Genomic DNA, 18,673 nt, shown 5'->3' on the forward strand with positions numbered 1-18,673 from the left:
ACACAAAGATCCAACAAAGAAAGAGAACTTCAGGCCAATTTCCCTTATGAATATTGATGCAAAAATACTTAATAAAATTCTTGCCAACCGAATCCAGGAACACATCAAAATGATCATCCACCATGATCAAGTAGGCTTCATCCCAGGGATGCAGGGATGGTTCAATATAAGGAAATCCATCAATACTATCCACTACATAAACAAACTCAAAGAAAAAAAACCATATGATTATCTCATTGGATGCAGAAAAAGCATTTGACAAAATTCAGCATCCTTTCATGCTAAAAGTCTTGGAAAGAACAGGAATTCAAGGCCCATACCTAAACATCGTTAAAGCAATATACAGCAAACTGGTAGCCAACATCAAACTAAAGGGAGAGAAACTTGAAGCAATCCCACTAAAATCAGGGACTAGACAAGGCTGTCCTCTCTCTCCATATCTTTTCAATATAGTACTTGAAGTTCTAGCTAGAGCAATTAGACAACATAAGGAGGTCTAGGGGATACAAATTGGAAAGGAAGAAGTCAAATTATCACTATTTGCAGATGACATGATAGTCTACTTAAGTGACCCGAAAACCTCCACCAGAGAACTCCTACAGCTGATAAACAACTTCAGCAAAGTGGCTGGTTATAAAATCAACTCAAGCAAATCCTTCCTATACTCAAAGGATAAGCAGGCTGAGAAAGAAGTTAGGGAAACGACACCCTTCAAAATAGCCACAAACAATATAAAGTATCTTGGTGTGACTCTAACCAAACAAGTAAAAGATCTATATGACAAGAACTTCAGGTCTCTGAAGAAGGAAATCGAAGAAGACCTCAGAAAATGGAAAAATCTGCCATGCTCGTGGATTGGCAGGATTAATATAGTTAAAATGGCGATCTTGCCAAAAGTGATCTACAGATTCAATGCAATCCCCATCAATATCCCAACTCAGTTCTTCACAGAGTTAGAAAAAGCAATTCTCAAATTCATCTGGAATAACAAGAAACCCAGGATAGCTAAAACTATTCTCAACAACAAAAGAAATTGTGGGGGAATCAGTATCCCTGACTTCAAGCAATACTACAGAGCAATAGTGTGTTAAAAACTGCATGGTATTGGCACAGTGACAGACAAGTGGACCAATGGAATAGAATTGAAGATCCAGAAATGAATCCACACACCTATGGTCACTTGATCTTCAACAAAGGAGCCAAAAACATCCAGTGGAAAAAAGATAGCCTTTTCAACAAATGGTGCTGGATCAATTGGATGTCAGCATGCAGAAGAATGCGAATTGGTCCATTCTTATCTCCATGTACTAAACTTCATTCCAAGTGGATCAAGGACCTCCATGTAAAACCAGACACACTGAAACTAATAGAAAAGAAACTGGGGAAGACCCTTGAGGACATGGACACAGGGGAAAAGTTCCTGAACAGATCACCAATAGCTTATGCTTTAAGATCAAGGATTGACAAATGGGACCTCATAAAATTACAAAGTTTCTGCAAGGCAAAGGACACCGTTAAAAGGACAAAATGGCAACCATCAAATTGGGAAAGGATATTCACCAACCCCACATCTGATAGAGGGCTAATATCCAATATATACAAAGAACTCAAGAAGTTAGACCCCAGGGAACCAAATAACCCTATTAAAAAATGGGGTACAGATCTTAACAAAGAATTTTCACCTGAAGAAATTCAGATGGCCGAGAGGCACCTTAAGAAGTGCTCAACATCATTAGTCATTAGGGAAATGCAGATCAAAACAACCCTGAGATTTCACCTTACACCAGTCAGAATGGCTAAGGTCAAAAGCTCAGGAGACAGCAGGTGTTGGCGAGGATGTGGAGAAAGTGGAACACTCCTCCACTGCTGGTGGGGCTGTAAGATGGTACAACCACTGTGGAAATCAGTCTGGCGGTTGCTCAGAAAACTGGACATGACACTTCCGGAGGACCCTGCTATACCTCTCCTGGGCATATACCCAAAGGATTCCCCAGCATGCAATAAAGACACATGCTCCATTATGTTCATAGCAGCCTTATTTATAATAGCCAGAAGCTGGAAAGAACCCAGATGTCCCTCAAAGGAGGAATGAATACAGAAAATGTGGTATATTTACACAATGGAATACTACTCAGCAATTAGAAACAATGAATTCACAAAATTTTTAGGCAAATGGTTTGATCTGGAAAATATCATCCTAAGTGAGGTAACCCAATCACAAAAGAATACACATGGAATGTAATCTATGATAAATGGATATTAATTAACCCAGAAGCTCTGAATACCCGAGGCACAAATCACATAACAAATGACTCCCATGAAGAAGTATGGAGAGGGTCCTGATCCTGGAAAGGATTGATCTAGCATTGGAGAGGAATATAAGGACAAAGAAAAAGGAGGGAGGTGATTGGAGAAGGGATGGAGAGAAGAAGGTTTATGGGACATATGGGGAGGGGTATCTGGGAAAGGGGAAATCATTTGGAATGTAAACAAAGAATATAGAAAATAAAAATATTTAAAAAAATCAGAACTATAAAAAAATAAAATAAAATAAAAACAATGAAGGCCTTCAAGATAAAGAAAATCAAAGAGTTACTCAGACTGACAGGTGAGGGTAAAACTTTGTGAAACTGGAAGAAACAAACAAAAAACAGCTGGGAGTCAAATACATAGACAGAACCTCTTTACCAGGGCCAAGCAAACTATGTTTTTACTTCATTCTGTAAGGAAGAAATTATCCAAATCAAAAGTAACTGGATCCCTGTAATCACCACAGAATTAATAGAGACAGTTCCTCCTAGACTGATCCATTAGACATGCACAATCTGTTGAGTTTGATCCCCAGAATCCATTTAAAAAGAAAAAGCTGGGACCAGCAATGGGAAACAGAGATAGGACAATCCCTGGGCTCCTTGGTCAACAAGCTTAGCCTATTTGGCAAGCTGTAGACCAGTGAATAACATGCCTCAAAAATAGACATAGACTACACCTGAGGAACACCATCCAAGGTTTACTTCTCACTTCCATATTCATGTTCACAAACATGGACGTAGAAATGTGTACACCTGCACACAAACACAAAAGAAGTATAGCCCTTATAAGAGCGAGGTAAGAAGATTACACTGTTCAAGGGCAACCTGAACTACAAGGTGAGTACCAGACCAGCCTCTACTACATACTGAGATCCAGGCTAATCTGAGCTATAGAGTGAAACTTAGATAAAACAGCTCTTAGGAGCAGAGACAGGAGGACTGCTGTTATTGCAAGGCCAGACCTTGTTTCTTTAAAAAAAAAAAAAAATGCTAAGATGATTCAACAGCTAAGGGCTCATAAAACACTGATCTTACTAAACCTGAGTTTCATCTTCAAAACCCATATAATGGTGAAAGGAAAGCACCAACTCCATAAGAGTTGTCCTCCTACCTTTATATGCATGTGCAGAAACACACACACACACACACTAAATGCTTTGAAGGGATGGGTTTTAGGCTATCCAACTCATGATATGGCAGAAACAAAGCCCAAGACACATTCAAACTAATCTATAGCATTATTACATCACAGAATGCAGAACTGCAGAACCAAGACCTAAATGAGATTAAACTTGCATTTTACAAACCACATCAATTAAATTCCTCAGGAGATTATAGTACATTGGTATTATAGAAGCCTAAAATGCATGGTAGTCAAACCACGGAACATGATAGTTAAGGCAGGACTATATGATACGTATAGCAAGAAGTAACATGTCTCCAGCTAGTATTTAAAAGGAATATAGAAAAACAGTTTCTGGTACATTATACACTATTACATGAAGACAAGGATTAAGAACCACAAATTATCCAAAAATATTAGAAAAATTCTATGTCTCAGAATATGATACATCTGCCATTTCTGTATATTCTGGATGTTTCCATATTCCTTCTTTCTTCCCCTCTCTCTCCCTCTCCCCACTTCCTCTCCCTCATTATGACCATATGTAAAATCCTAAGTAAGACTCAGACTCTGTACCTCAAGTTCTCAAGGGAAGACATGCACATTTGAGCACAATAAAACAAAATAATTGAAAAGGAAAAAGTCATAATTGATATAAATGTAGCACTAACTAAGCAATGCTATTTATCCAAATGAAACCATTTCCAAAATCCAGAAAAGTTATTATTCTAAGCAAATTATCTTTAATGTATTTTATCCTAGTACCTAATGGGTAAATTCTTTTAAAATACCTTCTTCAACAACTGTAGTACTGGCTCAAATAACACTTTTCACAAACTTGTAGAATTCTTAATTTTAGGCTTAGAAGCCAGGCAGGATAGCTCATGCTTGTAATTCTTGCACTCTGGAAGAAAAGGAAACTAGAATTGCCACAAATTCAAGGCCAGCCTGGTCTATATCTTCAGTTCTAGGCTATCCTGAGATGCAGAGTGAGACCCTGTCTCAAAAACTCACAAAGATGTGGGCTGGGTATATACCTCAGTTGGTAGAGTGTTTGACTAGCATGCACAAAGACCTTAATTCAAGCCCCAACACTATGTAAACCAGGTATGATCGTATACTCCTGTAATTTCAACAATGGGGAGATGGAGGCAGGAAGATCAGAAGTTGATGGCCATCTGTGGCTATGTAGCAAGTTCAACCAAGACCAGCCTAACATATATGAGGCCCTGCCTCAAGGAAGAAAGGAAAAAAACCTTAGGCTTGAAAAAAAACTGCACGTACTCACACACATAAAGTATTTTATTTTGGTTTGGTTTTGGGGAACAGGAACTCTCTTATATAGCCCTGGTTATCCTGGAACTCACTATGTAGACCAGGCTGGCCTCAAACTGAGAGACCTATCTACCTCTGTCTCCTGAGTGCTGGGATTAAAGGAATGTACCACCTACCTATGCCTGGCCTAAAAAAACAAAAACAAACAAAAAAAAAACCTTAATATTAAGCAAATTGAAAGTTTGTTCATATGCTTATTTATAAAAAGGGCTTTAATACTTGAACACATAAGGGCTGGAATACCTCTAAAATTTCAAATCATAATTGTCTAATCACAATGCAGTGATTGCAAATAATCCAATAATGCAATGCAATTATTGTTGAATCATAATGCAGGTTTTCAAATAAGATAAATAAACTCTTGACCATGCTTAGCCCATGAGAAGTGGCACTATTAGGAGATATGGCCTTATTGGAGGAGATATGGCCTTGTTAGAGTAAGTGTGTCACTCTGGAGGCAGAACTTTTGAGATCTCACATGTAATGCTCAAGCTCCACCAAGAGCCTCCTCCTTGCTGCCTGCAGAAAACAATGTCTCCTGGCTGTAGGATCAAGATGTAGAAGTCTCCTCTTCCAGTACCATGTCTGCCTGGATGATGCCATGCTTCCCATCATGATGATAATGAACTGAACCTCTGAAACTGTAAGCTAGCCCCAATTAATTGTTGTTCTTTATAATATTTGCCTTGGTTATGGTATGTCTTTACAGCAATGAAAACCCTAAGACACTGTGCAAGCACAACCATTATGTATGTGAGCTAATTGTGGTGTATTCAACAGGTTCCATAATTGATTTATTTAATCAATTATGGTTCTGAGAGAATGGGTTCTGGTTTGCAATTAAGATAAATAAACTTATTGATATCTTAAAAAGGCTGAAAAAATAGGTAAGTAATCTAGCCACAATGCATGACAGTCAATGTTTATAGATATAGCTACAATTAAGGGTAACCCAAAGACTTCCTTATAGTGTAGGCACTATCAAATACAAATATACAAAAGAACACTTATAAAAGTTAAATACAAATTACTCTTCACATAGATACATATCCTATTAGAGATATTATTATATACTTAACTAGTATTTCAACTTGCTTTTGGAGACAGGATCTTGTTTATGTAGAATACAATGTTCTAGAACATGAGACCCTGCTTTCTGAGTCTCTCAAGTACGGGAGAACAGAATACAGTCATGTAGCACCATACCTGGTTTTAGCACTTCTTACAAGTCAGAGGAAATATATCTAGTAAGAAATCTATAATTGCTTACATAACTTCATCACTTTGTATTTCCTCTTTCAAAGAAAGGGAGAAGCTACACCATCAAACCATTACCTCAATAAGACACCCTCTTACTGTAAGTTTCCAAGGTATTGCATCTACAAAACACCACAGTAAGTTTTCCTTCTTCGCAATGACTTCTGTACACCTTGCTGTTCCTATTAGCTCTATAATTATGTTCCTATCATTCAGAGCTTAAAAGAGGTCACTTTAAATTATGTTGTGGATGACTGCATACCTGCATGGTTACTCATTCTCACTCACAGACACATAAAAGAACTAGAGATTTGGTGTGTCAAATATAAAATATGTAACTTACCTAATAAAAATCCACCTATACAACAATGTGGCATCCAAAACAAAGGCAGCTACTGAAATTTCTGCTAATGAGGAATACAATAGTACATATATTTGAGGACACAATAGTAAGTTTATTTTGAGAGGTTACTAAAGTTAGAAAAGCTAAGGATATTATTATTTTATGGTACTAATAAAGAATGGATGATTTTTAATAATACCTAAATCTAAGTCATAAAATTTTATTTAGTGTGGTAAACTGCTAGCCCTAATTTTTTAATATAAAGAAATACCTTCAAATTAATCTTTTGATTAATCTATTAACATCTTTCCAAAAGCACCCAGATCAGATATGAAATATACTGAGCAATACCAAATAACAAGGTGGCTGCCTGTGAAGAAGAAAATAACACATATACAGAAAAGAAGCAAGGCTGAAGAGACAGCTCAGTGCTTAAGACAATGGCTGCTCCTGAAGAGAACTGAGGTCAATTCCCAGCACCCACCCACACAGCAGTTCACAAACACCTGTAACTCCAGTTCCAGGGAATCTGATGCCCAGTTCTGGCCTCCATGGGTAACAGGCACATATATCATGCACAAACATGAAAGACCCACATACATAAAATAATTTTAAAAGAAAAGTAAGTAAAAAATCCATGGAAAGAAGAAGAGCACAAATCAAATGCCAAACAGTAAGAATTTAAAAGTTCAAAAGAACGTGGAAGAGTGTCTAAGAGGCAGAAGTTGAATTGCACATTAAAAGATCAGAATGTGAGATAAATGTTACAAAGAACAAACTGTATGTGCACCCTAGATTCTCAGAAGACCATTCTGGATGAAAAACAAAACAAAACACTCAAAGCTAACTTTGACTAATAGGCTATGACTAATTTACAGAAAAAATTCAAAGGCAAGTTTAAAAATCTGGCTAAAACTTGTAAATAGAAGGTTTCAAAACCTGTAATATGACATAAAAAAGGAAACATTTAGGCACTCAGTGGTAGAGTATTTGTCAGCAGCTGCAAGGCTCTGGGTCCTATATCCAGCACCACAAAAAAAGGTTACAGTGGCATAATACTAATGATATCAGGTTGGAAGGTTAGAAATCTACTAGGAAGTAGGGAATACAGGTCTTAATCAAGGTTACATGAATATAGTAAGTTCAAAAATGTAATTATAACAAGCATTATGAAGTGCCTGACCAAGAGCACAAAGAAAGGGGGCGGGGTGCAGGATTTAGTCATCCATGTCTGGTTAAAATTCTGTGTAAGTTACTTAACTTCCCTGAGTCTGTTATTTAACTTTCCTCAGCTTACAGACATAGATACCTTTATCTAAGTGTGTGTTAGCTATTTTTAACTGTCAACTTGCCCCAACTAAGAACAACACCCCAGAGGAAAGCCTCAATTAAGGAAATGGCTACATAAGATTGTCCTGTGGGTATTTCTGAGGAGAACTGTCTGGATTATTAATAATATAAGAGGACCCACCCCACTGTGGGAGACAGTTCAGGGTGATCCTGAACTGTCTAAGAACAGTAGCTGAGTGTGGGCCAGCCTGCAGCCACCTAGCAAGTAGCATTCATCATGGCTCCAGCTATACTTCTTTGCTATAAAGCAGAGTTCCTTGGCTGGAGATAAGGATGTGTGGACCAACAAGCAAGCTCCTGTCCTCAGTGATGGTCTGTGGCCTGGAGCTGTAAGCTAAAATAAACCTTTCCTCCCTTCAGTAGCTTTTGGTCAGAGTTTTGATTACAGGGAAAAAAAGCAAATTAAACAGTGCTAAGAAGACAAATAATAAAATGCACATAAAGGGCCTTTGAATGACTCAGCAGATAAAGGCAATTTCTGACAACCTGATGCCTGGACCCCACATAAAGGCAGAAGGAGAGAAACGCCACAAAGCTGTCTTCTTGCCACTGCATGGTGTACATATCATGTCCCACAGATGCACAACGACAGTAATATTTTTTTAAGAAAATGCAAGTAAAACACTGAGAATGGAATAGTTATTTAATAAATAATTTTCTCTTTCTCTCTTAGTTCTCATTTCTGTATTCCTTCACAACTCTGTTTCTGAATTGAACAGGACAGCAGATAATCTGTCTACTGGTTGTTATCACAGAACTAATAAAATTGAGTTAGTAAAAGATTAAGTGACTTATTCAATAGAAAACAATTAGCTACTTTGTTAGTACCAGAAAAGATACATTAAACACAGAACATACAAGAGTGGAAAGCCAAACACAAGATCATTTTTAAAAGACCATTCTATCATTCTATTTTCAAATCTGACTCACCATAAGAAACACAGGGCCTTAAGGGTTGCCTAATACTTAGAAAACATGTTGCTAATATGGTTATCTGGTATGAGTTAGCTGAAACATAGCTGACACCCATGGCTAACACCAGATTAAAAGAAAAACAGTGATGTCATCTGTTATATAACTATTCCTAGCAGAGTGCCACTTTTGTATGATATATAGCCTTAAATCAAAGGTGAATGAATGCCTGTGTGTGTCTGCCAGTATCCTGACCTCTGCATGGCCTATGTGCCAGGTGAGTGTGTATGCGTGTATACATGTGTCCCGTCCCCCCCTCCCCATGTGCCAGTTTGTGCCTGGGTATTTGCCAACATCTCCTTTCCTAGCCACCTGCATGCTACTGGTTAAAGTATGTCTTATCTATCTATGGATCCTCACATTTTCTGCAACCTCCTATCCTCCTGTGACCATCCTTTACCATCCAAGCTTAGACCTCACATTCACAATTCAAAAACATTTACATGTGACTTAAATACATAAAAGGGCAGTCCATTTTTAAAGATGGCATTTTTTAATGTATATACCAAATTCCAGTATTAAAAATTTTGGTATATTCATTGAGGATGAATCTTCAAACAGGAAGCTTTCCATTAGGGAAACAAGTTTCTTCCATTAGCAGATTGCATCAAAAGACTTCAGATACTGAGAGCAATGAATTTACTCACCTTCCATGAGCATGGAAATCTAGAAGTAAAAACTGGTCCTCGTGTGAGACTGCTCGTTTGGCACGCTGGTGTTTTTGGTGTAATGAATCCACATTGTAAGATAATCCTTCATAATGTCTAATATATTTGTTTAAAGGGTTTCCATACTGACCTATAAAAACAAGCACACAGGTAACAGTCTGAATTAATACCAACTTGAAGGCTCTTTCTAGTCCTAACTTATTAGTCCTAACTTACCCATTATTTTCAAATATCTATTTATGAGTATATACCAACTGTCTCATTAATCCTGACTACTATAGTGAATCTCCCATGAACATATTTTCCCACACTTTTAAACTTATTGTAATAAGAGTTACATTAACTGGATGTGGTAGTGCATGCCTTTAATCTCAGTACTTGGGGAGCGAAGGCAAGAGGATCTCTGTGAGTCAGCCTGGTCTACATAGTGAGTTCCAAGATAGCAAAAGCTATGAAGAAAAATCCTATCTTAAAAAAAAAAAAAAAAAGCCAAACAAATAAGAACTTATCATAAGGGTTAACATTAACCACACACAAAAGCTTTTGCATTGGCTGTAGGCTTGTCTTATATGCTTTATCAGGTTGCATAAATTCACATTAATCACATTTTTGCTGATAGAAATTATCACCATAGAAGCCAATTTTGTCACCTCGTCTACTCAGTAACTATTGATATTATCCAAGTAAAAGATGAGTGAAATAATGGTGTGTCTTCAATTTTCTAGATAAATTAAAAGAAAGTAAGTTATCATTTCCCCCTTCAAATTTGGTCAAAATTAATCAATGAAAATTAATCAATCTTACTGTTTTGTAGAAACATATTAACTATAATTTCATCTTATAAACAGAGAAAAAAGCTGGGCATGGTTGTGAACAGCTTTAATCCCAGCATTCAGAAAGAAGAGACTGGTGGATCTCTACAAGTTAGAAGCCTGGTCTACAAAACAAGTACCTACCAGGGCACCCAGAGCTGCATAGTGAGATCCTGCCTCAAACAACAGCAAATAGATTTTTAAGAAAGAGAGAGAGAGAGAGAAAGAGAGAAAGAGAGAGAGGGGGGAAGAGAGGGAAGGAGGGAGGGAGAAAAGAAGGGAGGGAGGGAGGAAGGGAGGGAGGGAAGGAGGGAGGGAGGGGGAGAGGGAGGGAGGGGGAGAGGGAGGGGAGAAGAGGGAGAAGGAGAGGGAGAGGGAGAAGGAGGGCGGCATGGAGGGAGGGCGGCATGGAGGGAGGGAGGCATGGAGGGAGGGAGGGAGGGAGGGAGGGAGGGAGGGAGGGAAGGAAGGAAGGAAGGAAGGAAGGAAGGAAGGAAGGAAGGAAGGAAGGAAGGAAGGAAGGAAGGAAGTCAGTCCTGGGTGAACTTTATGGGCACTCAGTACTATAAATGTTCTTGGTACTGCCTCAGAGGGAACACACAAATTCTGTTATATTCCACTTCTATTTCCACTCTCCCTCATTATTTCTAATTTATTCTTTGATCCATATGCCATTTTAAATACTAATGATATTTAGTTTCTAAACTCTGAATATTTTTATGGTGCTGGGGAGCAGCCCAGAGCCTCATACACGCCAGGCAAGCGCTCTACCACTGAGTACATCCCAGAACCTGTTTCTGTTATTGCGTTCTAACTTAATTCTTAAATAGCCAGAGAATATGGGTGGTATAATACCCTTTCAAATACACTTAAATTCCTTTCATAACCCAGAATAAAAATCTCTCCTGAGAAATGTTATATGTGCACTTAAATATAACCCTGCATAATCACATTAGAGCAAAACCACAAAAGAAACAAAATAAAAGAGAGGGGAAAAAATCGACCCAGGATGAAAACAAACATATGAAAATAATTTGCAACAAACCAGAATCAGTCTTTGAGGACATTAAGGGATTCTTGCTACTTTTCTTTAGTACAGTACTGTGGTTACATAACAGAAGGTCTTAAATTTTCAAAGACACTTTTTTTTTAAGTATTTTAGGAGTTAATTGGCATGATATCCATAACTTATACTGAAGTGATTCCAGAGAAAACGAAAAAGATGCAAATTGTTATGTCAATATCCAGTTCTCTCTAGAATGAAGTAAAGACAAACAGAATTCATCCAACCACCCTAACAATGAGAAACCTGACAAAGCAACAAATGAGGTGAGCTCTTTTCCAAATACCCACAGCTTCCAAGAAGCAACCTAAACGGCTGAGTTCAGTAAGGCCAAACATTTAAGATCTGTGGGACAGAGCTGCCAGGAGGAAGAGAGTTGCAATACCTGGAGTGTTTGATGAGTAATGATCTGTCTAAATTGGTTCAAGGGTTAGAGTATAGGTACACACTGGGAAAATGTTAACAGGGTAGATTCTGGAGCACCCCACAGTATCTACTGACACCCCCAAATAACTCAGTGTGGTAAGTAACTTTGAATGTTGCCTGGACTGAATTGAGAGACATCTAGACTGTTAAGATAGAACCTGTACAGTGTCTGTGGAAATTTCCAGATACTGTTAGATCATCAGGACTCTGACCTAACCAGTGCTCTCAGACAGACAGATTTAAAATAGTGAGGAGACTACTGGATGGAGCTATGGAAGGTGGGCCCTATTTTAAAGAAGTTAGTCATTGGGAGTATGCATGCCTTTAAAAAGCATATTTACCTTGACCCCACAACCTCGTTACCCCTCCTTATTTCCTGACCACTATGAAGCGAGCAACTCTATTACACCAGAACGTTGTGTCTGCCTCACTATAGGCCCAGAAACAATGTGGGCTGGAACCTCTGAAACCATGAGCCAAAAGAAACTATTCCTTCCTTAAGTTGGTTTTCTCAGGCATTTGTCACAGTAACAGAAAGGCACACAATTTAAGTCCAGACTGGGTTTCCTAAGGCATCTATATGTACATTTAAGCTTAGGAAGCATGGCAATTTTTCTTCATGAAGAAATTCCAGACTTCAATCAGCAACTATTTCCCTTTTTTTTTCCCCTACAGAATTGCTTTAAGCATCAATAGAGTATTAACAGGGCTAAGGACCACCCATGCTTCTAGGTAAAAGAACTACTAAGAAAAATTTACAAGTGTCCACAACCTATAACCCAAAAGCCAGCTTCAAGCAGTACCAGTGTTTAACACAGATAAGCTCTGTGCTGGTTTTTATCACAGCTTTTGTGCCACAGAGCTGAGTAAACTTACAATCCTAGCATTCAGGAGGCTGAGGCAGACTGGAGCATTGCAGAATGTTCAGAAGTCACTAAAGACACTAAGTTTCTTTAATGTTGATTTTATATCAATGCATTTTTCTTTCTGCTGCAATAAGAATACTAACATGAGATCAACAGACCCCTGTAATACTGCTTCCCTGAATAGATTAACAAATATCTAGAGATAGGGCAAAAAAGATGGCTCTGCTCTTGAAAGCACTGGCTGTTTTTTAACTTAATAAAAAACAAACAAAAAATACAAAAAAAAAAACAAAAACAAAAACCTAGGGCTCAGGTTAAAAAAGCACTGACTATTCTTCCAGAGGTCCTGAGTTCAATTCCCAGCAACCACATGGTGACTCACAACCATCTGTAATGGGATCTGATGCCCTCTTTTGGTGTGTCTGAAGACAGCTACAGTGTACTCAAAAACATAAAATCTATAAATCTTTTAACAAACAAACGAACAAAAAACAACCTAGAGAGCAGCCAAAGTGCTATTTCTGGGCATGTCTATGAGACTGCCTTGTGAGTTACGGAGGCGGGTGGGGAAGACAAACGTGGAACTTCCCCAGCTCTCCATCCTGCATATGCACTGTTCTCCCTCTCTCTCTTTGATGGCCTACTAAGAGACTTCTCATCGTCCACAAGTCAATCCCTCTGATAAACCCCCTCACATGCCTAGATCATCCAGATCCATTTATTGTTTCTTATTGGTTTTATTTCTCTGGAAAGTACCTGTAAACTCCATGATTATGCATGAAAACTTGTGAAAATATTTTTTATTTTCTTTCCTGGCACTGTTTCTGTTTCTCCTATTTAAATCTCTCCCTCATCTACTTATAGCATTATCTGTTTAACTTACTATACTAACTAGGATTACCACAAACCACAAAAAATGAGAGCATTTTACTTTTCCTTCAACTTTAGTAAGAGTACCTTTCAGTTCATCACATATTCATAAAGTCATGCTAATTCTTTCATTCCATTTCTATTTTAGAAATCTAGTATTTTAAAATTCACATGAAAATCTGGCTAGAAGAAACAAAAATTGTACATTTTACATGTACAAATGTGAACATTTTATATCTTAAGAAAAAATTTAAATCCCAAAACTACCGAGAGCTTTTTTTTTTTAAGTACATTAGTTGTAGGGTTTTGGTTTGGTTTGGTTTTGTTGCTTGTTTATAATGGGCACTGATAGTTTATACACACACTCTCTCTCTCTTTACATATATATATATATATATATGGGAAAGGACTATCCTGATTAAGTCGAGTTTTTATTTAAATACTTAATTATAACAGGAAAGATGCCTTAGTACATAAAGCTGCCTGCTACTAAGCCTGATGACTTTAGTCAATCCTTGGAACCCATGAGGTAGAAAAAGAAAACCAGTTCTCAAACGTTGGTCTCTGACTTCCATGCACACCATGGCAGGCTGCTACTCCTACCCCACCCCTACTACAAAAATAAATAAATGTAATTTAAAAATAATTTTATAAATTAGCCCCTGATTTAAAAATAAGTAAAATAAATGCTTATGCAAGCTTGTTAACTTTACATAACAGTTACAAAAAAAAAAAAAAAAAAAACTTGAGGACAACATCTTAAAGGAAGAAATACTTATTTGACTCGTACACTCAGATTTTATTCTGCCATGGCAGAGAGTGTGATAGAGCAAAGTGGCTCACATCAGTGGCCAGGAAGCAGGAAAAATACGTCTTTCTTATTTCCCTTTTATTCCACCCAGGTCTCAACATATTGGGTAGTAGGTACCTCCCATATTCATGAATTATCACCCCCTTACACCAGTTAATCCTCTCCAGACTACTAATCTCTGCATCAAGATAATCAAGGTCAACCACCACAATAATAGTACTTATGTACTGACTGTAATGATAATTAAAATTTATTGAGCACTTGCTATTTACCAGGATATGCACTGCTCTGAACTTTTCTATTTGTTCCATCAAACAGATCTATTAGTTAAAAAGTTATCAAGCAATGTAAAAGAAACTGGTGGTTTAAGAGATATGTAATAAGCCCAAGGGCATGAACAAATCAGCAGCAATATGAACGAGGTAAGTGAGGTATAGGTGAGGTCATGATAACATATAAGCACTCTACTATCTTCATAAAGTCTGGTACATTCATGATGCTGATATAACTACAAAGAACTGAAATGAAAAACCATCAGGTGGCAGCACATGGCCTTCAAACCTAGCATCCACCTTAAGATATACTTTTTAAAGCTACATACAATGAAATACTAGAGGGGAATGAAATGTACTTTTTATAGATCAAAAGTATATGTGTATACCCTTGATTTCCACAGCTGGTAATTGAGACTGGCATGGTTGACTCCACAGGAATGCAAGTCAATCTCCAGTCCTTGCACCACTTACTCAGTCAGACACCACAGAACTGCCTGTTTCTACATGCAGAGTTCTACATGCAGCTCAGACTCTGAACTGACTCAACTGAGCTTTGTTCTTATACTTTAACAACTGGTCAGGAATTCAAAAGGTAAAGCCATCACAACACAGGTTGCCATCAGGTCTCACAGACACGTGTTAAACCCTCGCACGTCTCTACCTAACAAAGCAGCCTCTACTCCTCTCATGTTTGCATCTAGCCCTCCTTGGCAAAGCTCTCTTGGTTACCCCAGTGCCAATGTGCCAACTCTCTACTCAAATTCCTTACCATATACTCTAGTACTAATCCTTGCCACCAGATTCTTTCAGTCTATAGATGCCTTCAGACTAAAAATATTATCCTTCCTATATCAACCTAACCAAGAGAAATCATGACTCAGGCAAAACAGTATCACAATCAAATAGAAATCAAAGGTTCTGTGTTTCTTACAAATCATCTTGTATTCTCCTCATGAAACTGTTCCCACGATGTGATTTTCTTCAGTCTCTATACTTCTCATACAATACAATCTACTTAAGAGTAGATTCCATACTTTAAAACAGTATCAAACCTCTCTGCCATCATCCTCAAGACTACCCAAGTAACTTCCAGAAGCAAACAGAGGCACCAGAATGACCATCAAAATATTAAAAGTGCTACCTTTCTAATGTCATCTTTGTGGTGCTGGGGACTTAACACAGGGACCTCATGGGTGCTGAGACACACACATTACCACTGAGCTGTGCCCCAGTCCTTCTGTGCCAGAAACTCAATCTAAGAGCAATTGGGAAAATACTTCCCAAAAGTACCAAAAAATGCACACTAATGCCAAAACTTCATCAAGAACACATGTCTGCTCAGTTCAGAACCTAAGTCTCCAAGGATTCTAATTACAGCTGCCCGTAACTACCATACAGCAGCTTTCTTTACATGCCTAAAAATTAAGAAATATTCTACAAAGAAATTTGAAACTCTAAAAGATGAAAATGTACCAAATACAGCAGGGTTCAAAGGTCTCAACAGTCAGTTGAGTGGCAGGCAGAGGCAGGCAGATCTCTGCGAGTTTGAGTCCAGCCTGGTGTACAGAGCTGGTTCCAGGACAGCCAGAGCTACACAGAAAAACCCTGCCTCAAAAAACAAAACAAAAACAAAAATGTATCTTTACAGTCAAAACCATGACAAATAACTGACCTTTATGGTACTAGTCCTACTCTTCTATCATCTATCCTTTACCCAACTGAGTAACTATATTCAAGAAAAGTACAAGCATGTTAGCCTTCCAGACTCAAAGTCTAAACTATAGCTTATAAAGCTGAGCATGAGCCAGACAGTGGTGGCACACGCCTGTAATCCCAGCCCTCTGGGAAGCAGAGGTAGACAGATTTCTGAGTTCAAGGCCAGCCTGGTCTACAGAGTGAATTTCAACACAGCCAGGGCTACACAGAGGAAAAAAAAAACTACTCCAAAAAAACAAAACAACAACAACAACAACAACAACAAAAAAAACCTCATCGAGATCCTTGTAGGATCCCCCTCACTGCATCCCCCACACCCAACTCCTGTCCATTCTCATCCTCCTCCACTATTCCTTCTATGTGCAATATCTCTATCTGCCACCTTTATGCCATCCTGAGTTCTCTGACCACCCACCCAATCTAGTACACATTCCCATCACTCACACTCAAATGTGCTGCTCTGTTATTCTTTATGAGTTCTAACTAACATGTACTGCCCACCACCACCATTAGAATATGGTCACAAGTTAAATAAGCTCTTTGTTCACTCATGTATCCTCAGCACCTGGACAACAGTCAAGTACAGCATGTTGGTATACACCTTTAATCTCAGCACTTGAAAGGCTGAGACAGGAGGACCTCTGAGCTTGAAGTCACTCTGGTTTACACAGCAAGTGATAGCCAGCCAGGGATATGTAAGGACACTCTATCTCCAAAAAATAAAAATAAAAATCGATCAATAAATACCAATATAAATAATTAATGAATGAACCTATTCAAATGTTCTGTGCAAAGGGAAACTATATTTTAGAGATTAAGAACCATAAACTAATCACTGGGAAACATGTGATCCTTTGGAACTAAGTAACAGAATTTCAAAAAACCTGGCATTGGCATAAAATTTACTCTTTTATAAACCTCTATATCTATTTGCAAGACAAAGGAGGGATTATCTTACTGCTGTCATGGGTATATGTCAGGAAATTTTCATGCAAAATAACAATGCAGCATTCACAATTGTCTGAACTACCTACTTCATTATGCCTTAGTTTTCCCATTTGAAAAAATTATGATTTACCAGCACTTATACCTGAAAGTGACATTGTATGGGCTAAATGTATGTGTGTTTAAAGTGTTGGGAATGGTATACAGCATATGCTATCTAAGAATATAGTAAGTTATTGTTAAAAAAATTAACTGTTGGACATTGTGACAGATACCTATAAGCCAGCATAAAAAAGGCTGAGGGAGGAAGATGACATGGAAACAATCCTTGGCTATAATTGTCTCAAAAGAATAACATATTTATCCATTTAGGCTACTTTTTTCAATGAACTAATACATGCTTTAAAATGCTTTCAGGGATTGGACTTGGCTCAGCAGTTAAGAGCACCTCCTGCTCTTTCTTTCAGAGGATACAAATTAGATTCCAAGTACCTTATTGCAGCTAATAAGTGTCTGTAAACACCAGTTCTGAGAATTCTGACACTTTCTGGCCTCTATGGCCATCAGACACACAAATACACAGACATACTTTCCAGTAAAAACACCCATATGCACAAAATAAAATATACTTTCAGATAAAAAGACACAGTTGTTTTAAAAAAGCAACTTATTTCTTATAGAAAAAAGTCTAACTCATTCGACCTCTTTAATTAAAAGACCATGTAAAAGTACTTAATGAGCAAAATAAATACCCTAGCAAAAACAGTAATCCTGCTCTATTTTAAAGTTGATTACAGTATGACTGAGGCATAGCCCTGTGGTAAAGTGAAGTCTTAGGTTTGATTCTGAGTACCACTCAAAATGGTAAGGAGCTCAATTTAAGAAAAAAAAAAAAAAAGGACACACATAAATCTTCAGAGCTTTCCCACATAAACACTGTCTCAGAAATTCGGGTACACTTAATAGTGTATATGCTAATCTTTACTTTAGGTTCTAATACAAACATTAAAAAGTTACAATAAATAGCTGATCTTGTGGAGCTTTGTTCTGAAATGATAAACAATAAAGAAAGCTATAAAATGTTATTAATGGAAAAAAGGTATAGCAAAATGGTGGCTTAAAAAGTCCCAAGGAAGGAGCTAGTATTTTTGATATAAGATATCCTGTATAATTAATATATGAAAAGACTTGATAGAGAATAAACTGCAACAATATGAATGTCCATATCACTACTAAACTTTTAAACAACATACTTCAAAATCATCAAGATCTTACTGCTTTTTTTGTTTCCAAAATAAAAAATTTTTAAAAGCTGATAATACAGCTATATACAGAAATATCTATTGCATGGAAAGGACTAGCAGTGTAAAGGCCCTGGCACAGGGGCAAATTCAGTCAAAAAGAAATGAACACAAAAGCACTCACAGCTCTTACAAACTTTTACTTACAATGGTAAAGTACTTGGCAAGTGTGTTATCATTTTCTCAACTAAAATATTTTTAATCAAGATAAAATTGATACAATAAAAG

The 18,673-nt window shown here is 37.6% G+C and overlaps 1 protein-coding gene across 2 annotated transcripts in view; it reads right to left on the bottom strand.

Annotated features, from left to right (window-relative positions):
* Positions 1-18,673, bottom strand: part of Adam10 (ADAM metallopeptidase domain 10) — a 116,448-nt gene that overhangs the window by 84,098 nt on the left and 13,677 nt on the right. Inside the window, exon 2 of one of the 2 annotated variants that reach the window (XM_052187870.1) lies at positions 9,340-9,490. The exons of the other annotated variant lie outside the window; for it this stretch is intronic. Coding sequence (XP_052043830.1) covers positions 9,340-9,490 — 151 coding nt within the window. The remainder of the gene's footprint in view (positions 1-9,339; positions 9,491-18,673) is intronic. 2 annotated transcript variants of the gene reach the window in all.

This window comes from Apodemus sylvaticus, chromosome 7 (assembly GCF_947179515.1).
Source record: "Apodemus sylvaticus chromosome 7, mApoSyl1.1, whole genome shotgun sequence".
Classification (NCBI taxonomy): Eukaryota; Metazoa; Chordata; class Mammalia; order Rodentia; family Muridae; genus Apodemus; species Apodemus sylvaticus.